Raw genomic sequence first — 22,243 nt, forward strand, 5'->3', positions numbered from 1 at the left:
TGAAATGGAATACAATGCCACACTGGTCAGAACCAGCACCTGCCAGTACAGTAGCAGTACTGCTGAACTGGGGCACGCATCCGGACGTGCATGGTGACTCACACCTGAGCTCCCACACCTCAGGGGCTGGGGTGGGACAATTATCGATTGTATGTTGACCTGAACCATGTAGTTTTTAAAAAAGCAAAAATGAAAACATAGAAGGTCTTGAACTCTTAAACAAGAATTATCTGTCATTCGTGGTGGTGCGCACCCTTATTCCCAGTATGTGGAAGGCCCCATCCAAGTGTGCAATAGTGAGGCATCCTGAGGGGGGGGGGGAGGGAGAGAGAGAGAGAGGGGGGGGGGAACGGGGGAGGAGTTGGTCATCTTCTACCGTGTGGGTCCCAGACATCAAACTGAGGTCATTAGGCTTGGTCACAAGTACCTTTACCCCAAGCCATCTTACCGCCCTTTTTAAAAGAAAAAACAAAAACAAACAAAACAAACACATATGCTGTACTTCTGTATATGCTCTTTTCCTATCCACTTGCAAAGCTCACCTCTCCTCACTTTTCTGAAGAAATAATCCTGGCTCCTGAACCCTCCAGAGCTGCCCCTGCCCCACCCACTCACTCAAGGCTTCCGGTGGCGGGCCTGTGCTCAGCTCAGAGATTCAGAAGGTGGCCGGCCACTACACCACATTCTTGCTGTGCTTGTGGACGAGTGTGCGGGAGGACTGGCCCATGTTCCCTTCTGTGTTCTTGTGAACTGGTGGCTCTTCAGGTTGTGCGTGTGTGTGCCCATTGACTGTGAAGGAGAGCAGTCAGCAGATGTGGACAGCTGCAAACCTGGTTGTGGGCTGCCCCCGTGTGAGTGCCTACCCTGGCTTTGCAGCTCTCTGTATAGGGGGCCTGTAACTAATCCGAAGGAGTCCTAGCTCCGAAGTTCATTCAAAGCAAGGCTCAAGATGTGGCTCTGCAGTGTTCGAAATTCCTGTCCGTCCTGCTGCCCTCGCTCTCGGTGTCTCTCACAGGGTCTGCCTCGGGCACAGCTTCCATGCTTACAGACAACCCTCTCACCTGAGCACCATTTGCCATTTCTAGAAAACCAGTTATCATCTCCATTTTCCACTCCCTAGCCAGGCTCTGCCTCAGCTCCACATGAAGTGGGTGGCGCACACACTAGGAACCTCCTTAAGGTGGGGCACGGGTGAGTGAGTGGGGGGGGAGCCTCTGGAGAGAGGAGGCCATCACCAACGTGCTCATTACACAAACCTGAGAACCTGAGTTTGCAGCCTGGCCACACCCGTAAGCCAGCATGGGGGGTGGGAGTGGGAGGGTGGTGGTGTCAGAGACAGGAGTCCCTGTCAGCCAGCCAAGTTCCATGAGACACCTTGTCTTGGAAACTGAGATAGAAAGCCATTTAGGAGGACACCCAGGCCGACCTCTGGCCTCCGCGTGCGTACATGTGCACGTGCATACGCTACAGACTGGTGAGTTCACGCACACGTGTATCTCCACTTACTGTCGGCATCCCGCCTGGCGTCTCGTGAGTGTTTACTAAGTGAATGCCAACGTGCCCTTGCTGCATAAGTTCTCATCTTGCCTCTTCGTGTTCTTTAGGGTCACAGTGTTAGAATTGATGGAAGTGATTGCAGTTGTGTGGTCCAGTGTCACTTACTCTGCTCACAAGTCTAACCGTGAGAATGTTTGCCTCGTGCCCTTGTGCAGACGCAAACACTTGTGCACCCCTGTCTTCCAGGTGGCAGAGCGGGCGCTGTATTACTGGAACAATGAGTACATCATGAGTTTAATCAGTGACAATGCAGCGAAGATTCTGCCCATCATGTTTCCATCCTTATACCGCAACTCAAAGACCCACTGGAACAAGTAGGACCCGGAGGCCATTAGCTCCTGGCCACTTACATAGTGCATGCCTTGCTGTCACTGCGGTCACAGCTGAAATCTAACCCTACCGTCAGCTTTTTAAGTGAACATCAATTTCTTTGGGATGATGTTTTGTTTGGGGGCAGGGGGTGTGTGTTTGGTTTTGATTTTGGTTTGGTTTGTTTGAGACACAGTTTCTCTGTGTAGCCCTGGCTGTCCTGAAACTCACTCTGTAGACCAGGCTGACCTCAACTGCTCTGTCTCCTCAGTGCTGGGATTAAAGGTGTGTGACTGTCACCTCCTGGCTCATTGTGGCTTTTTCAGTTAAGCAGCAGTGTGGATTATCTCTGTGGCGTGTTTTGTCTCCTTAGCCCCATGCCACACCAGCATGGGGCCTGTGTGTCTGCACCCCTCTTCCTGCTGGGGGCAGCACCTTCCAGGCCACTCCTGCAGCCTGCAAGGGAGTTCAAAGGTCACTGAGGAGTTCACAGGACTCAGTCCTGCAGGACTCAGTGGACACACCAGTCCTTAAGTGGCCCTTCAAGTCCCATGGCATATCAGAGGAGCTCCTTGTTAAACTCAATGGCCACCCTGCTGTGGACAGTAACTAGAGCGTGAAAACGATGAGCAGCAGGTAACTTAAATGGCCTGAGGAATGAGGACGGTTCAGTCCTCTGCTTTCATCTCACTTCAGAGGAAAAGGAAATCAGTCCCTCCGTTGAAAGCTCTCTGACACCCTGGAGGAACTCCCTCCTCATGGGTGCCAGGTGCGTTTGATGCTGGACTTCATTCTCAGCTTTACCCAAATGTGGGTGCCAAAGCTCCCCTTTCCTCAGAGGGGCATCCTAAGCACAGTCTTTGTGTTACTGCCATCTGAATAACTTACCCACAGCTCCTTTCAGAACTCCACATTTTCTATTCTGTCTTCAGGCAAAGTGGCTTTGCCTGCTCTTAGCCAGGAAGGTGGTCTTCCTGGCCTGACAGGTACTGTAAGCACTGACCCAGCAAACAGCGGAGTCAGGACTAGCAGATCCTGGGCGTTAGACCCCAGTGAGCTTGTTGCGGGGAGGTGGGACCTCAGAAATAGGAGACCTGGGGCCTAAGGGGAGGGAGATGTGACAGGAGGCAGGGAAGGATGAGGAGGACCCAATGTTGTCTCACCGTGACATTGCTTCCCTCTGCAGGACCATACACGGCTTGATATACAACGCCCTGAAACTCTTCATGGAGATGAACCAAAAACTCTTCGATGACTGCACGCAGCAGTTCAAAGCAGAGAAACTCAAGTAAGTGGCTCCGCCCACAGGCTCGGAGCGCTCCGCCCCCGTGTCCTGCATTGTCAGTCTTTGAAGGAGTAAGCAGCAGCCCTGTTCTGCTCTGGTTTAGGAAGCAGGTTAAAGGTTGATGGTGGCCTGTCACCAAAGGGCGTGTCTGAAGTCAGCATCTTGCCCTTCTCCTGCCTGCGTTACCTTTCTCAGCACTGCTCTCTGTGCATGTGGGGACTTCAGAGGCTGTGTCTCCCCAGAAGTTGTGCTGTCTCAGGCTGAATGCATAGGCATGTGATTGGTTAGTTATGAAAGGTCACTCTGGGGGCTGACAAGATGGTTCAGTGGATAAAGGCACTTGCTTTATAAGTCTGACGACCTGAGCTCTGACCCTGTATAAAAAGAGAAGGGAAGGAGAAAAGCCACAGTCATGCCGTCTCATGTAGCTGCACACCTGCACAGTAATAATACATGTTAGTTAGTTAGTTAGTTACTTTCTTAAGTAAGTCACTTTTTAGACTAAGCAGAGAAATACATACAAGTCCATAACCCTAACTCCAGAGGCTGAGACAGGAGGATTACTAGAGGTTCAAGGCCAGGCTTGGGTATATACAGTGAGACCCTGCCTATTAAAAGAAAAAGGGGGCTGGAGAGATGGCTCAGCGGTTAAGAGCACCCGACTGCTCTTCCAGAGGTCATGAGTTCAATTCCCAGCAACCACATGGTGGCTCACAACCATCTGTAAAGAGATCCGATGCCCTCTTCTGGTGTATCTGAAGACAGCTATAGTGTACTTATATATAATAAATAAATAAATCTTTAAAAAAAAAAAAAAGAAAAAGAAAAAGGAAAAACGAAGAAAAAAATCACTCTTCCTAACCGAGTGTGAAGCATTGACAGATTTTGTTTTCTTTTTTTCAGAGCTGAGGACTGAACCCAGGGCCTTAAGCTTGCTAGGCAAGCGCTCTACCACTGAGCTAAATCCCCAACCCCCAGATTTTGTTTTTAACTAACCACTTAAAAGTGGTTATGGCAGACAGACCACAGGATGTTTGTTTAGCCTACTGCCAATTCCTCATTCCTTAGACAACATGCGAGTTTAGGCCGCACGTCACACTCTGTTTTGGTTCCTGGATACAGCCATGGTTGTAACAAAGGTGGTTGCCCTAATAGGGCAGGTAGAGTGAATCAGAGCGCACTGGGTAAAGCTCAGAATGCCTGTCTTCAGTGCACAGGGTGACAGAGCCACAGGGAGCCAGCCGTGCCAGGGCAGGGCTCAGGCCCACGGGCAGAGTTGGTGTGGTGGAAGTCTCTAAGAAGCCACTCTCCAGTGCTGGTGCCACCTCCACTCCTAGAGAGTGATGGTGTTTCAGAAGTCGCCCGTGGTAGTGCATTTTGAGAGTTTAAAAGAAAACGATAACCATTCCAACTCAGTGCCTCTAATGGTGGAATTAGAAGCAACCCTGGTCTCCCTTGGACTACTGTCACCACTGGGCGCCAGCTCCGACCCCCTTGGACTACTGTCACCACTGGGCGCCAGCTCTGACCCCCTTAGAGTACTGTCACCACTGGGGCACCAGCTCTGACCCCCTTGGCTCCTCTGCAGACTCACCTGTGCAGTCAGCCAACCTAAGAACATTAGACCGACTTAGAGGAGATGGACAGGGGGGCTATATTTTAAAGCCTGTTAAATTTTTAGCATTTTTAGTTTTTAAGAATCGTTAGTCTACCTCCTTGCCAGTTTTGAGGTTTCTCTTTGAGTTACACGTGTTGAGAGCCACGGTGTAAGACACGGAGTAAGACCAGAAAGTGCTGGAAAGCATGACTGTGGCACTGGTGTCTACTTGCTTTCGCGCTCCCTAACTCGCCTGAGTGTGACTCCTGTCTGATACAAATGATGTTTTCCTGTTTTTCAGAGAGAAGCTAAAAATGAAAGAGCGAGAAGAAGCGTGGGTTAAAATAGAAAATCTAGCCAAAGCGAATCCCCAGGTACTAAAAAAGAGAGTAACTCGGGAGTGTTGAGGCTTGCGTGAATGTTTGATGACATAGGACCTGGCTCACCCCAGGAAGGGAGGCCAACGTCACTAACACTGTCTGTGCAAATGTCCGCAATAAAAACACTTTCCAACTTTGTAACCTTCCTCTTGTATAAGTACTTATTTGCCACACATAACTTTTACCCCAGAATTGACTTTTTTCTCTTCTCTTTAAAATAAGATATGATGTGGTTAAAAAAAAAACAAACCAGGATGTAACCTCTAAGATTGTAATGTCCTTTCTTGCTCGAATGTCATAGATGCTGTCACTTGAACCATATTCCTCTCTCTATTCTCATACATGAGACAGGCGGGGGCGAAGCAGACGAAGGATGCTGAGAACTAACTGAATTCTGCCCTGCTCACACTAACCGTTCTCTACCCTAGCTGATGCAGCGTGCTCGTGCAAGGCGAAGCCAGGCAGACGGTCGTATCTGTCAGAGCTGCTGGTGACTCAGCAGCCTCCATCCAGTGTTAGCTTTTAGGCTGGCAGAACCTGGGACAGCTTTGGTGTTGCCTCTGCTGGTCTGAGTGATCAGAGTTACTGGGGTGTTGCCTCTGCTGGTCTGAGTGATCAATGTTACTGGGTGTTTCTTTTCTCCTTATTGTGTGTATGTCTGATTAAAACAGCCACTTGATGAAATGTCTGACCTTTCCACACTAAGATCTCTCAGGCTTCTCTCAGCTCTCCAGGGAAGAAAATACCTTACTAAACAGTGTGTTTCTTTTTGGTGAGAAGTGTGTATAAATTATTATGTAAGTTGGATGTGGGTTTTTTTAATCTTTGTCATTTAATAAAAACAATACATGAAGATATCAGTGTGTATTTTCCTATGAAACCGCATTCTGGCCTGCATCCCTCTGATGAGAGGAGACTTGATGACAGTCTGTGGCGATCTGCGGTTCCACCTAAAACCAGTGGCTCATGTTTCCCTGATGGCGCTCTGCGTACTATAGAGTTCTTCCAAGGCCTATAGCTGAATTACTGAGGTCTGCGCGCACGGACAGGGCTTATGTGGAAAGTGAGCTGAAGTACCAGTAGTTGTAGAACTCGGCAAAGGCCGTGTGTGGGCAGGATTAGGTGGCTCAGCCTTGCCGGCATTGCGCTGGTCTTGCTTTATTTGGAAGTTTTTTTGTTTGTTTATGGACTATGGAAACACTGTTGACAGCTGCACGAAGCTCCTCATTACAAATGAAGAGCGGGCTGCTGTGTCAACAGTTGCAGCCTGGGGTCCCACCGCCTTGCAACAAAGCTTCCTGGGTTACCTGATGGCTCTTTTAAACTGTGGTGACGTCATACCTGTGGTGGGTTTGGCATTGGAACTTTGGTGACCTCCCTTCCCACTGTCCCACCCCAGTCCCTGTGTGAACCATCTGTGACAGTCAAGAATCTCATTCGCATGCCCCACCCCCATGACACGCTGTCTCTAAAATGGAAAATACTTCATGTGTTAAGACCTCAGAGCTGGAAGTAGGCCTTAGAACTCAATTCTCTTGAGAGAAAAAGCCTTCCCTAACTTCTGCGTAGTACTTGGCATCCTACGACTAGGTTTGGTGGTCATTATCTGGGGTTTTAAGCAGTCTCCGTATCGTATCAGCCTTGGTAAGAGTACGCATGCAGCGTCACAGTCCAAAGAAAGGTTATCAGTGCTTCTCTGTGCTCACTTAGCTTCTGAGGAGACATCTTCCCAAAGCAAATCTCACTTTTTACAGACCAAGCAGGTGTCTCATCTACTGCAGACGTGAAGTGCCAGGGTCAGGAAGCTGGTAGGAGACAAGTTTTGTCAGCTATAGCCACTCCTTTGGATTCTCATGCCACATGATTTGTGTGGAATTCTAAAATACTGGTCATATCTAACACGGATCTGTTTCTCCAAATCCACTCTAGGGTATCTTACTATGTGTGTGTGTGCTCTCTCTCTCTCTCTCTCTCTCTCTCTCTCTCTCTCTCTCTCTCTCTTTCTCTCTCTCTCTTTCTCTCACATACACACACACATGCGTACACACACACACACACACACACACCTGACATCACCTGGGATACTGTGTGAATGGAAAGCGAGTCTCTGAGGTGCAGGTGCACCTGGGCTGTGGTGGGGATGAAGTCCCAGGCCCACACAGCTCGTGTGGAGGCCTATACATTCTCATCCTGTGAGCTGCTGCCTGCTTAAGGCTCTCGCCCACTGAAGAGGGCTCCATCTGCCCATCTGCCGTGAGCCAGCACGGCCCTTGGGCACGGGGTCCTTTCCACTCTTGTACAGCTGCATGGAAAGCACTGGGTTTACCCGGGAATGTTGAGATGATGACCCCAGTGCTGTCTCACAGCAGACCTTTCCTCTCTGTTCCTCCCCACCTGACTTTGAGCACCTAGAGGACAAGGTGCTGTGCATCCTGTAGCGAACTGGAGATTTCCAGTTGATAAAAATAGGAGAGCCAGGGGGTTGGGGATTTAGCTCAGTGGTAGAGCGCTTGCCTAGCAACCGCAAGGCCCTGGGTTCGGTCCCCAGCTACGGAAAAAAAAAAAAAGAGAAAAAAAATAGGAGAGCCAAACACAGCCTGGGATCTAGAAGCATAGGGTGCACAAGGGGGTCAGTGCAGCCAAACCATAGCACACAACTGAGGACTGCTCTGGACTTTGGGAGAAGGCGTGGCTCGTGTCTGTAGGGAGGGTCAGAAAGAAATGGCACTGAGATGAGGTGAGGACTGGTGAGTGCAGAGGGAGTCCTGACCCAACAGTTGTCACTCAGTTGGTGTTTGAGGCGAGGGTCCAATACCCAGGCGAGTCAGAAAAATGCCAGAGAAACCCAGGGCTGGCCGTGGGAGAGCTGTGATAACACTGGCGAGAGGGCAGAAGCTGGCTGCCTTTATCCCTCCAAATGTATGTAAGGCACAGAGTGACCTAGGCAGACTTTAGAAAGCTTTTCTGTTAGGTCAGCAGCACCATGGCGTGCTGGAAGGGCCAGGCCCATGGGGGCTGACTTGGAACGTATGGAAAAGAGGCCACTGAGCAGAGCAGGCAGCAAGGAGGCCAATGGTTGTAGGAAGACACTGAGTGCCAGGTTACAGCAAGTACCCAGCCTGGAGGGTAAAGGGACCAGACTAGGCTGAGCAGAGCTGCCGACCAGAAGGGTGGAGTTAGCTAAGGCCAGAAATAAGTCTGAACACAAGACCCAGCTTCCCCTGAAGGCTTGGGGCTTCCTGGAAGCTCCTATATTACAAGGGAAGAACTGAGCATGACCCCCAACCTGCAGCGGACACTGGCTGTGCCCCTCCCTGACCTCACCACATAGAGAGGGCAGGTGCCAGCAGCTTACAAGCTGTGGCTATATCCCTCTGCTCACAAAGCCTCAGGTCAGTGGTACAGGCAGGTGGCAGGCTACCTGCCCTTACACCCTGTCTGATGCACCCAGAGCATAGGGATTAGAGACCACATTGAAGAGAGGGAAGCTTAGCACAGGGTCCCAAGACACAGTGGACCTGACCCCAGGCCCAGTTAGAGGGTTCCTAGCAATAGGCCACCCCGCTCCAGTTTGTATTGGGCTATGTTGAAAGGTTTACGGTCTCAGAAAAATACTGGGGACATGGAACGAAGGGAAGGGTTTGGGGGCAGCTGCCCCAGGGTGAATGTGAAGGAGGGTGACAGCTTCTGCTATGGACAGTCCCCCTTCAGTGTTTTGGCCCAGAGATACAAAAGGCTATAGGCTGGCTGTCTCAAGATGAACTCAGGAAGGTGTAGAAGTGATCTTGGGGCCAGCAGAGGTCAATTGCATAGCCCAGACCACAGGAGAGTGAGCCCCTTCCTAGCATCCTACAGGCAGCAGCCCTCAGCTTCATCAGGGGCAAGCAGGCAAGTGTATCTCCCGCTACACGGCTTCTTGTAGAAGAGGGACTCAGGGAAGGGCCCTGCAGCCAGCAGCCCGTGCAGGGTGAGGGCCCCGAGTGCCGCCCCAGCACCTAACAGACAGTGACTCCATACTTTGCATTGCAGTATGCAGTGTATAGTCAAGCCAGCGCCATGAGCATCCCGGTTGCCATGGAGACAGATGGTCCTCAGTTTGAAGATGTGCAGATGCTGAAAAAGACAGTGAGCGACGAGACTCGTCAGGTAAAAAGGGCACTGAGCACAGGAAGGCTATACCTGCCACAGATGTGCTTGACGGGTCCGTCACGTTCTGCTGAGCTCTGGATCTGAGTGGTCAGATTGCTAGAGAAGCTCTTAGCCATTAAGTGTGCGCCCTGCAGTTTGTTGCTTCACTTCCCTTAGCATAAGAGACCCAACTAACTGTCGTACATTAGCTTGAGCAAAAGCAGAGCTTTGCGACAGCACCCTGCCATTCACTCTCTCCTCGAAGCCCTCCCACCCCTGCTCTGGTGCACAGACTTCCCCTTAGATCTTCCTAGCAGGTGCCACACCCCATACCTCCCAGGATACCCAAGGTGGGAAGTTTGACTTCCTATGGGACCCAGTGGTAGGCCAGGGCTGTGCCAGCAACAATTCCAACTCCGTGCAATGGTTTGGAGCATTTTTAACCCAGAGATCTCTTTCTATCAAATTGAGAACATTCACAGAAAGGTTTAAAGAGGGTGATCCACTGAGCTCCTCTGTAGGTCCTAAAAGTCTGTATCCCTCTGGGCATGCTCCGTGGCCTGGGCATGTGTAAGCAATGCCTTGAATGGACCTGGAGGCAATGGTCATTCTGACTTGTAACTTTTAGTCCCCCTAGATGAATGACAGTCCCTTGACATTGGTACTCAAATTCTAGGATGTGGAAGGGGACCCCTCATTGCTCCTTACCGCCCATGGCATCCTGAGGAGCTCAGTTAAGTACACAGAAGGATTCTCTAATCTATTTCTGTTTGGTTCAAGTAACCCCCCACCTGACTAAAACAGGATGAGGCATTACCAAGAGTGGGCACCGGAGCCAGCCGAGCCTTCCCCAGCCCCAACTGCACACCTCTACAGAGGCAGAAATAGAGCCTTCTGAACTGGGCTGTGGTCACAGTACAGTACACAGAAGCGCTCCAAGGCCTGGCATGGAGAGAGGCTGCAGCAGAATCTCTTCAGAACTGCTGCCAGCAGTGCCCTGCAAGGCCATGTCTTGTGTGTCAATTACATAAGCAGAGGTGCTTATGGCTGATTCTTCTCCCCTTGGCAACATGGCTGTCTGCTGTGGAGCCCTAGGCTCCCTGTCAGAGTCGTGAGCAAGGAGAGACCAACCCCTAAACTTGCCATGTTCACTCTCGGCCCTTTGATTTAAGTTGAACTTTGTTTAAATGGATAAATGAGCACATTAGAAATGCAGTGGAGGGGTTGGGGATTTAGCTTAGTGGCAGAGCACTTGCCTAGCAAGCACAAGGCCCTGGGTTCGGTCCCCAGCTCCGAAAAAAGAAAAAGAAAAAAAAAAAAAAGAAATGCAGTGGAGAAGTGCAGTGGCCACCCACTGACCTACTGACCTACTGACCTACTAACCGTCAGCAATTAGTTGAACTCCACACTTTGCTCATAATGGTTTTTCTTAGCAATGAATAGAGTTCATCAAGAGCTCACCTGGGCACGTTTACTCAAGCTATAATCCCAGAGCGCCAGAAGCCAAGGCAGGAAAATCGTGAGTGGAAGGCCATTCTGAGCCACACAATGAGACCCTCCTGAAAAAACAGAAGGAAGACAGAGAAGGCCAATGGGAGGGGGGAATAGAAAAGAAAGAAAACCCACGTGTTTCCTATGTTCTAACTAGGAAGTTTCCCTCCATGATTTCTTTGTGACTTTGACAGGAATTAAGGTCACCTCTTTCATTTCCACTTAGACTTTACAGCCCTGAGTCTGCCAGTGGCAGCCCAGCCGAGTGGCCCATCTAAGACCCCCACATCCTGGACTGTGGGGAAGCCCACCTGGAAATCTGTGGCCTTTTACTCAATTTTAAGATGCTTGGGCCATATAAAATCTAGGAGTTGTGAGCTATTTCCCACACATTGAGTCTTTGAAGGTTGAATTGGTACATCCTTCAGCCTTGGTCACGATTCACTATAACCTACGCCCTGTGCTTTACAAAGTCAACAGCTGGAACAAGAACACAGCAAATTCAGCTTACACCTTTAAAATGCCTCAAAAAGTGGGCTCTGGTGTTGGAGGGCTCTGGAGCCACGGAGCCCCCCAGCTGGTGTCCACCCTCTACCCATCATGGGCAGCGGGTCCCTTTCTGAGCAGCCTGGGCAGGGTTGCCCTGAGACGCTCCCATGACAGATCTGCTCTCAGCCTGTGTGACTCTTGAGATTATCTCAGCTAGTTGAAGTTTCTATAACTGACATTCTTTTTTTTTTTTTTAGATTTATTCATTTATTATATATAAGTACACTGTAGCTGTCTTCAGATACACCAGAAGAGGGCATCAGATCTCTTTACAGATGGTTGTGAGCCACCATGTGGTTGCTGGGAATTGAACTCAGGACCTCTGGAAGAGTAGTCGGGTGCTCTTAACCTCTGAGCCATCTCTCCAGCCCCTATAACTGACATTCTTAAAGCGTCAGCCGTCACCTTGAGAGCTCTGTGGCCCAAACTCCTGAGGCAGGAGATGCCACGCACGGGGAATTCAGTTCTCCCCAGAGTGACTTATCCATTGGAATCCAGCAGGCTTTCTCCCCTTAAGAAAATGAAGCCCAGGATAGCTCAGGTGGTATGCTGCTTGCTTCGCGTGCAGGAAGACCTGACATCCCAGCACAAACCCTGCGTGCCCGTGCACTCCTGTAACCTTAATGCTGGTTACAGTGAAGGCAAGAAAACCAAGATGTCAGGTCCTCCCTGGCTATATAAAGTTCAGAGGTCAACCCAGGCTCAAAAACTAACCAATTCTAAAATCCCGTGGAGTAGAGACAGAGCAGGAAATCTTAAGTTTGAAGCCAGCTGGGCTATCTAGTAAAGAGCCTGTCTTTGAAAAAGAATAAGAAGCTGAAATAAGTTGCTGTGGAAACACAGAGAACCTAGAATAGTTTAAACATCTGAGAAAGACAACGCTGCTCAGTGCCAGTGTCCGTGGTGAAACCCCTGAGCCAGTGCACAGTTGAGTCTCGCTGTCTAGATGAAGGTGTCTGAGCTGCAGGCTCATAGGTAATATTTGAAATGATAAACTCATTTCAAATAGTTTGGTTCGGGGCTCCTGACATTCTTGATTATGACAACAGACGTACAAGTACCAGATGTGGTGGCCCAGGCCTGTAGTCCTAGCACTTTGGAAACTGAGGCAAGACTGTGCACGGGTAAGACTAGCCCAGGCTACACAGCAAGACCCCCAGCTCAGAAAGCAAATAAAGCTATAGCTGAAAACTAAGGCCTGGACTTGGGCAGTGTGAACTGTCTGTGGCCCTCAGTCTTATTTTTCAACGTTTTCCCAGAGAGTCCATGTTTCTTTAAATGGACTTGACTTGGGCCAGGACAGGTTGGGTGGTCCTGCAGGAAACTGGGGACTAATTGCCAAGAAAGGATCTGGGTTGGTGGGGCGGGGTAGGGGTGTGGAGAAATTGAGTAATGTATTTACCTGTTAGAACCACAGTTTGGATTTCTTCTGTAGAACTTATGTAACCCTCTACAGAATACACCTCCCCCAAAAGCATGTAGTTTTATGTGAATACCGTTGATATCAGAGACATTTAAAATGTTTACAATTTTCATTTTTAACAGTTGGTCGGGAGAAAAGCAATGTCAACCACGCAAGTCAGGAAGGTGTAGAGACGGAGTGGGCAGTGCAGGTACTCCTTGGAAAATGCATAGCGTATGCTTAAGGTTGTACGAAGCTTGACAAGCCCCATGTGGACATGAAGTATTTTCCCTCCTTTCCATGATATTACAGCTTGCGATGGGCAAGACAGAGCTAAAGGAATGCTGATCAGCTCTACCTCTGATTAAGTTCGAAAGTTTGAACTCAGCGCCTTTCCAAGTAAAGGAGGCGTGTGCCATTGTGTACCAGCCCATGTCCTCTGCAGGGCCCTCAGCACTGGCTGTTGGCACCAGAGTGTCCAGGCTCCTGTGTCTCACACAGCGCTGTCTCAGCCAACGCTCCCCTGGCTCCCTCGTCCACCCACCCCTGCCCGCATGCCGCCAGCACAGCCCCTCCCCCAGGTCTTACTCATCCTAGACCAGCATCTGCATGATGCCTCACTCTTTCCTGCTTCCTGCTTCCTTCACTGTTCCTCTTGTGGTGTGTCTTCTCTCCGCCTCCTGCATCCGTCTGCAGGGCTAAGCAGAGAGGCCCCTCGTGTGTCCAGAGTCTCCCATCAGTTCACTTTCCACAATTTGCCTTCACTGGTTCCAGCTCCAAGGGCTTGCTTATAGTCTCTCGGGTAAGGGGTCTCTTTTTTCTGACATGGCTATATCAGAGGTAATTACATATTTCGTGTATTTTAAAATGTTGGTTTACATCAGGATGGGTATAAAATTCAGGGTAGAATTTTACCTGAGTTTCTAATGGGTTAAAGAATAAAGTACTCTTTAGGCGCCAGCCGCAGTGGTACACACCCTGAATCTCAGCGCTTGGGAGGCTGAGGCAGGGGGATGGTGACTGTGGACTTTTCAGATCAGTAAATGCACTCTTACAAGCGTGGTGAGTGGTCACAGCCTGTATGGGGACTGGTGAGATTTGCCATCTCAAACTGGTTTCTAGGCAGGAAAATGGAAAAGCTTGCCTTCCCCAGGTCCCAGTGACAGCTCCAGAAACAATCCTGGTGTCAGACCCCGAGCCCACTGCTGCTGTTCATAATTATAGGTAATGACAGGCAGCCCCACAGACAACCTTGCTAGGAAACACCGAACTCTGAAACGCACACAGGCTTCCTTCTGGGTGTGGCTTGCAGGTGCTTGTGCACCAGAGCATTAAAAGCGTGTTTATCACCACGTAGCCAGACATCTGCACACCTGCTCTTCTGTCACTGTGGTGGATGACCTTTAAACCATTGGGGTTTTTCTAGATTACACCACAAAGGTTTATTCTCCTTTGGTTAGAGACGCTGGGTGGGAAGGAAAAGGGTTGGGGTGAAGCAGCGTGGGTCTGAAAGCACCACTGGCCGCCTGTGGATGTCTCACTGCCTTTAGACAGCTGAGGCGGTGTCCTGTGCCTCTGAGTCCCGGGCTAGCACAGGAGCTTTCCTCAGCGCAGACACCCCTCTGCGGCCCCATTCTTTATTCATGCAGGGTTGGTTATACCCCAAGGCATGCTGGCTCTGTTCATAACCTGGGAGGCTAAGACAGGATTGCCATGAGGTCAGGGCCAGCCTGGACTACAGAGTAAATTTAAGGCCAACCTGAGCTACATCATAAGATCCTGTCTCAAAACATGCACATATGTGCACATGCACACATAGAATCTAAATCCTGCTAACATGGAGTTCCTAAACTTCAGAAAGAGAGTGGAAAAGAAAAGGAATGTTTTATGCCTTAGACTCAATATTAGAAACTTCCCCGTGAAATGACTTTTCTCGGCACAGTTTTTTTTTTCCAGCCGTGTGACATATTTAACACCTTGTACTGCAAAACTCTCTTAGAACTTTTGTAGGCATTTTAGCTCTCTTATGGTTTTAAATCTACTTTGTTTCTCATTCATTCTGTTTTCCCCTTTCAAAAAAAAAAGTCTCTTTCCTGAAAGGTGTAACAGACACGGGGTGTTTTATGAGAGAGGAGGACACTCGGGGGGAGTTGTAACTCCTGGGAAATTCTGCAACACTAACACTGTAGAAGCCCAAAGTTACCCCTGCCCACCGAGCTGCACCCTAGTCACTACACAGTGCCTAGGGTATTGAGTGAACGGATAGGAAATCGGCCAGCTGAGGCTGGAGCACACCTGTGAACCTTGTTTGCCTCGTCTTTTCCTCTGACTTCTAACCCGGAAGTGAACTCCCTCCTCAGTTAGCCTACTGCATAGCCAACTGCATTGCATTTGTGATTCCAGGCACAGAAGGATCTGAAGAAGGACCGTCCCCTTGTGCGCCGCAAGTCCGAGCTGCCTCAGGACCCCCACACCGAGAAAGCCTTGGAAGCTCACTGCAGAGCCAGTGAGCTGCTCTCCCAGGACGGGCGCTAGCGTCTGGAGCAGCACGCCGAGCTGGGCCTGTCAGTTCTCTTCTGGATGCTGTAGAAAAGACATACTGTTTGTGCCATACCAGTCAGTTACACTCAAAAGTCAAAGCTTCCTCCGACCCCCGTTCTGTAGGCAATAACGCTTGTCTGCCTCAGCTCGAGATTAGGAGTTCAAACAATGGTGGCTTCTCTGGCCCTGCTGGCCAAGCTGGGGGCTGGGGGAGTTGGTGACGGTGTCATCACCTTGTTGTCACCACCCCAGCACACCCCTGAGTGAGACAGAGTAAGAGCTATAGGGAAGCTGTCACCCTGGCTGTCGTCTTCTCGCACCCAGTGGACCCTGTGTTCCTCTGAAGTGGGAGTTCTGTGGTGATACCGATGACATTTCAAGGCACGTGTTAGAGGCATCTCCCCCTTTAAGACTTTTCAACCCTTGACGTTGTTTTCCCTCTTGCTCTGCCAGCAGCTGATGGTTGTCAGGCCTCACAGAGATGACTCCTTGCTTTCACATTCTAGCTGCCTACCGGGAAAGAGGCCAACAGTCCTCAGCGCTGGGACCTTTGAAGGTGTTTCTTTCCCTTGACTAACAGCACGGTCACCATGTCCCACTTCCCTTAATGTCTACCGAAAGCCATATTTCATAGTCTGTGGTAGAGGCCAGGGTTCCACCTAAGCGCCAAGGAGAGCTCTGAGAAGTGCTTCCTCAGTCCACCTTGAGTAGAACTGCAATGTTGAAATTATGTGTTCATATTTTTATTTGCAGAATCAGTTTTTCATCTACTTACACATGATCCTTCAACAAGGCTCTTGAATTGATAAAGATTACAGGATCTAAGAATTCCACATCTGTAGAAAGTCACAGTAAATCAAGCCACAAGGCCTAGTGTAGACTGTGGCTGCCTGCGCCGTAATGTGCGCTGTGTGGGCACCCAGTGAGCCTTTCTGTTGGAAAAAGCACATTACCAGGCTTGCAAGGAAAAGAGCAGTGTCTGTGTTTCCACTGGTCTTCACGTGCTGCTACAGGCTTCACAGAATTCTTGCATGGATTAAGCTTCTGTTTTAGACGGAATAGCACGAGGAGAAAAATCCATAAACTTAGTGCTTTGTCTAGTCTTTTTTTTTTTCTCTCAGGGTGGCCAGTATTTTGACTTATTTATCCTGCTTAAAAGCTGCTTGAGATGTGAACTGCTATTCTGGACAGTGACTCGTTTCTTTTGTCTCCAGCATATATATAACTTAGTGTTACGTGTCTTGATGCACAAGATATGGTAAAAATGTGGCTTCTTTTAAAACCTGCTTCTTAATCGTGGTCTCGGGTATCCATGAAAAAGTTGTGAAATCAGACATTGCTCTGCCATGGCCACGGAGCCTGCTTCTGGGTCCCCTTAGACGGCTGCCGATGCTCATGCCGCACGGTGGGGGAGAAGGGCGCGTGCAGAGAGGGAAAGCCTGCATGGCTGACCAGAAAGGCGGCCCCAGTTGAGGGTGGACAGGTGGCCGCTTGGGTGAGAACACTTCCTGAGAAACTTGACAAGTATCTATCCACTTTACTATTATGAAATCTATAATTTAAAAAAAAAAGTTGAGATGCCTTCTCCTTTTGAGGGAAAAAGGGTGCTTTATTGTACAAAGCAGCGTCTCTGTGTTTTGATCCCCCATTGTTTGAACTCTCGTCTTTAGCTGGTAGAGTCTCAGATATCCCTGACACGGGGCATTCTGTGTGCGGTGAGGGGTTCCCGAGAGGCTCCGGAGCCCTGCGTGAAAGCAAGCTCTCAGTGTACGGGTGATTGTGCAAAGCTCAGCACGGCAGAGCATCCTCTGGTCCAGGTCTCACTTCTGCTCTTTATTGAAGACAAACATTCACCAATAAAGAAAAAAAAAAGAGAAAGATGTTTTGAGAGAAACTAATTTTCTTTGACAAGAGTATTACTTAATTTTTTGGCCTATTAAGGTTCCCCTAGTTAGTACTCGATTCCCTGTGCTAATCGTTCAACTGTATATTGTTAAGACACACTGCTGATTCTGTACCAAACTGGTCTCAAAAAAAAAAAAAAAGTACCACATTGAAAATAAATGGGTGACTGTTTTTCTTCACACGGCTCTAGTTTGGCACCTTCACTCTTTCCAGAATGTGTCTGTGCGGCAGAGATATCACAGTTCAAGTGTCTTTCTAGTGTGGCTTTGGATGGCTTCCTTTGAACATTGTACATACATTGTATCTTTGTTTTATGGTAATAAGTAATAAAAAATGTAGACTTCGTATTTTGTACAAAATGTCCTATGTACAGAATAAAAAAAAAGTTCATAGAAACAGCAAAAACTAGGTTAAGTGGCACAGTTATTTTTCTTTAGGAAATATCTGTAACTTTACGCTTTAGCGAAATGTTAAGTACCGACATATTTTTTAACATTTTGTAATTCAGAACTTTTTTTGTTTTGACATTGTTTATGAAGAAAGACTTCATGCACTTGCCATTTAATATGCTCTTTTATCTAATTTTAAAGAACTCTTTAAAACGGTGTATTATACGGACTAAATAAAGAACATGTGAATTTTATCGCTCATCATGAAACTAAATTTAGCCATGGCTTTGGGCGGTCTGGTTCCCACACACTGTTACTGTCAGGTCAGGGACCAGCCACTCCAGGGACACCGGCTAGAGGTGGGAAGCAGGTGTCTGCCCTGTGTCCCCCTAATGAGTGTCAGCTGGACATTAGCTCCTAGCGGAGGGTCTTCTTAGAAGCTAGTCCTGTAAGCCACCATGCTACCTCTTCGGTTGAAAAGGCAAGTGCCGGGTGTGGAGATGCACACTTTTGATCTCAGAACCCAGGAGGCAGAGGCAGGCCTCTGTGAATTCAAGGCAGATCTATCTGGTCTACAGCTCGAGCTCCAGGACAGCCAGGGCCATAGAGAGAGACCCTGTCTCAAAAAGAGAGAAAAGAAGAAGCAGAAGCAGCTTCTGACACACAGCACTTGCTTCTCAAAGAGGCAGTGTGGATACAGACCCAGTGTTCAGAAACTGAACTGAGTTCTACCTCGACACCCAATTAAGTGACTAAGGTAGATAGGCACACAGGGGGCGTGAGCTGAGGTCCTTGCTGGCCCATGGCTCTCCTCCCTGACGTTGTCCTGGAAGACTGTGTAAACAGACTGAGAAGATCCTCACTGTGGCTGTTCTTGATCCGTGTTCCTGCAGTCAGGGAAGGGTACCCTCTGGGTCAGTGACCCCAGCCCCATCACATGTCTGCATTGCCATCCCTCCTGGTGGGAGCTATGCAGTGGAGGCCTTGGAACTTCCCGAGGGCCTTGGGTCTGAGACCTGCTGGTTGCAAGTGTTTGAGGGAATTACCCCTACCAGGAGCAGCTCACTGGTTAGAAGACATCAGGTCTGGGGTAGTGACTAGGATTACTGCTTCCTCAGACTGGGCGGAAACACTCTGAGATGCCTCAGTCTCCCCTCTTGAAACTGGAGAAGGACAGCATGCTTGGTAACACCCCACAGCACAGGAATTCTGGGCCAGAGGTGTGAGGCAGCTGACAGCCACTGGAGCCACTGGTGCCTCTACACTGCTTTCAGAAACTCTGCGTCCCCCTCCCTGAGAACTGGTATCACCAAGTCAGCAGTGGTGGCCAAAAGTACTCAACACTACCTTCAAGTCCAGGCCCCACATGAGCGGTGAGCTGTGGAAGTGCCCACTAAATTGTGAGTTGGTGTATGAACACTCTGGGCAGAGAGTAGGGTGGTCATGAACTCTCAGTGAGGCCCCAGGATCCAGGAGAGGCGTGGACACAGGAGGGCATGGGTGGACTCGGCACCTCAGACATCCCTTCTTGCCTCAAGAGTGCTTTGGGGATATTGTTGCTGTGTAAAATTAAGCAAAGTCTTCAAATGTGCTATTACCAAATTTCAGCCCCTGGACACCAACACATTACCCCTCTGTTCTCAATGACTTTGCATTACTAACATGAAACACAAAAATCACCAGAAATTCCACTCAGTTAAACGTATGTTATAGATGGTTTGGTTGGGGAGAAGTGGGTTCCTTCCACTACTAGAAATCTGAATTCCACTCTTAAGTGAACATTGGCTCTGTGTGTGTGTGTGTGTGTGTGTGTGTGTGTGTGTGTGTGTGTGTGCGCGCGCGCGCGCGCGTATGGAGGTGGCAGTGTTTGTTTTGCAGTTTGGCTTAAGAAGGAAGCAAGTGGAGAAGTTGGCCTACACTCATAGAAGCTATACATCTTTCCCTGACAGCACACTGTCCCCTTCATGTCCTTTTACAAACAGCAGTATGTTTTACAGGTTTTGTTTTATTTTGTTCTTGGGACAGAGTCTTGATCTGTGGCTTAGGCTTTTCTGAACTCACTACATAGCCCAGACTAGCTTCAGACCTGCAACACACGTCCAGCCTAACAGAACATGAGTTCTGAAGAACTTTGTGAATGGTGGTGGGTTGAAAACTAGAATTTGCTGGGCATTGTGGCCTGCACTTGGAATTCCAGCACATGGGAGACTGAGGCAAGGCTCAGAAGTTCAAGGCCAGACAGGGCTATGTGAGACTCTTGTCTCAAAATGAAGAAACTTGGAATACATCTTTTTCTCTCCCTAATATTTTCCTGGCCATATCCAGTTCAAGGCCAGATCAGCCTGTGTTATGCCTGTGGGAGACAAACCAGATACAAGAGAGGCTGAGCTAAAGCTCCCGATGTGTAATTTTAGAAACTGACATCTAACAAACCAGTTATTAGACCAAAGGATCCTCACCCATCTTCTCAGCTCTGTAATAAAAGCAGGTGGGAACCGATGGCTATGCTATTCCTTCAGACAATGTGATGGGGAAACAAAACAGTGTAAGCACAAGGAAACTCAGGAGCCAGGCAGAGGACCAGCGAGCCTGGGAACCCTGGCTAAACCCCCACCACCCCACCACCACCTCCCATCATGGCTCTGGTCCCCAAAGAACAAAAACCATTCTTTTGGTTTATTTTAAGATTTATTTATTATCTATAAGTACACTGTAGGTATCTTCAGACACACCAGAAGAGGGCATCAGATCTCAATACAGATTGTTGTGAGCCACCATGTGGTTGCTGGGATTTGAACTCAGGACCTCTAAGGAAAAGCAGTCAGTGCTCTTAACCACTGAGCCATCTCTCCAGACCAACAACAAAAAAAAAAAAAAAAAAAAAAAAAAAAAAAAAAAAAAACATTCTTAGCAGGCAGGATAACCATGGCATAGCTGCTACATTTGAGAGCTGGAGACAAAGGTTGGTCAAGAGGAATAGTGTGCAGAGAGCTTTGTGAACTTGGCCCAGGACAGTGACAGGTAATTCATGCAGGGGTCTCCTCATCAGTAAGCACACTGTCGCACTGAGGAGAAGCAAAGGGCACAGCCAGAGACAGTGCTGTTCCAGCCCAGGAGGAAACAGGCACCTAAACGGGTAGAGGTGCTTGTGAACAGGCCTGATGACCTGACTTCAATCCCTACATCCTACACCATGGCTGGAGAGAACCAAATCCTGCAAATTGCCCTCAGACCCCGACATGTACATGTGGAACACACACACACACAACTGGAGGGAGGGGCAGGCAAAACGCCCATACACATAAAAGTAAAATGTTAAAAATTACACAGTCCGTGGTATTTTTTTACAGCACTGTGGACTGAGACAGACTGGTCAGGGAGGGGTTGAGGAACTGCTCCACATGAAGAATGAACACTTTCCTCAGAGAACTGAACGCACACATTAAAGAAACTGACACCGTTGGTAAAACTGACCCCAAGTGCTATCAACAGAGCTGGTTCCTTTTGGAGGTTCTTGAGAAGGTGAGAGAGGGGGCTGGGGATTTAGCTCAGTGGTAGAGTGTTTGCCTAGCAAGCACAAGGCCCTGGGTTCGGTTCCCAGCTCCGAAAAAAAAAGAAAAAAGGTGAGAGAGTGTCTGGGTTAGGATGTAGATCAGCAGACTTGTGGGCACTGTGGAATTATACTGGGAAAAGGGCAACCTGTTCGTGCATTTGCATGAGAAGCTAAGGTGATAAACGCCACATGCAGATATAGGGCCAAGAGTGTGTGGCCGTGAAGCAGGGTAACCCAGGGCGCTGCAGCGTCACAGAAGCCAGCAGCAAGAACCTGAAAACCAAGAGTGTGAGGACCCAGGCAACACAGGAACTGGAGAAGCAGCATGGAGGAGGAAGAAGATGGGGTCTCCTGCACCTTACTAGAGATGCCTTTGTGTTTAGCCGGAAGCAGGGCCTATGTGGAGTTTGTGAATGTTACCAGAGAGGTCAGTGTCAACGCCTGGGCTCTAGCAGCCCTAAAAAGCTAGGCTAGCCCACTCATTTTCAGTATGTGGGTTAAAGAGACTAGTTGGGGAAAGCAGAGGAGACTAAATTCAATGTGGTCACACTAGGAAAGAAACAAATGAGCTATGCCCACTCTCCCACCCTCGAATCCATCTTTGGAGTCCTAACGGGGTCGAGGTTTGGAGAGAGGGCAAGAGGTATGTATTACCAAGCAGTCCTGGTTAAGTGTGGTCCCACCATCATTGGCCAGACTCCAGTGTGTTCTGCAAGGTGGTCTGCAGTTGCTAGAACTGTGTAAAATCTCTTCCTAAGAGACAAGCTCCTCTTCTGGCTGACACCTAGTTATCATTAACTGTCATCTTGGCCCATCACAGAGTCACCTGAGAAAGGAGCCTCCACTGAGTTATTGTCATTATCGAGTTGTTCTGTAGATCCGTCGTTTAGAGTTTTCCTGATTGGTAACTGAAGGTGAAAGGTGGCACCACCCCATGGCCAGGTGATTCTGGAACGTACTTTTAAAAGTGAGTTCATTGGAGGCTGGCCTGGTCCTCAGAACAAGTTATAGGACCTGCCCTCACCAACCCCCTCCAAAAAAAAAAAAAACCTTAATAAAAAATTTTAAAGCAAGTTAGTGACCCACCTAGCAGTGTCTTCTATGGTTTTTCTCTCTAGGTTTCTGCTCTGAATTCCCTTCATGAAAAGGATACAGGA

The 22,243-nt window shown here is 48.9% G+C and overlaps 1 protein-coding gene across 14 annotated transcripts in view; it reads left to right on the forward strand.

Annotated features, from left to right (window-relative positions):
- Ppp2r5c (protein phosphatase 2, regulatory subunit B', gamma) overlaps positions 1-17,787 on the forward strand; it is a 136,645-nt gene extending 118,858 nt beyond the window's left edge. For 5 of the 14 annotated variants that reach the window (XM_063262522.1, NM_001415125.1, XM_063262527.1 and 2 more), the window contains 5 exons: positions 1,744-1,871; positions 3,053-3,154; positions 5,050-5,122; positions 9,158-9,274; positions 15,102-17,787. In XM_063262522.1, coding sequence (XP_063118592.1) covers positions 1,744-1,871; positions 3,053-3,154; positions 5,050-5,122; positions 9,158-9,274; positions 15,102-15,233 — 552 coding nt within the window. In that variant the 3' untranslated portion in view covers positions 15,234-17,787. Of the gene's footprint in view, positions 1-1,743; positions 1,872-3,052; positions 3,155-5,049; positions 5,123-5,556; positions 5,984-9,157; positions 9,291-12,345; positions 12,421-12,841; positions 12,910-15,099 lie in introns of those variants that run through there. The other 9 variants (XM_008764962.4, XM_063262525.1, NM_001415127.1 and 6 more) reach the window with 7 other exon arrangements.
- The last annotated feature ends 4,456 nt before the right edge of the window (positions 17,788-22,243 follow it).

This window comes from Rattus norvegicus, chromosome 6 (assembly GCF_036323735.1).
Source record: "Rattus norvegicus strain BN/NHsdMcwi chromosome 6, GRCr8, whole genome shotgun sequence".
Classification (NCBI taxonomy): Eukaryota; Metazoa; Chordata; class Mammalia; order Rodentia; family Muridae; genus Rattus; species Rattus norvegicus.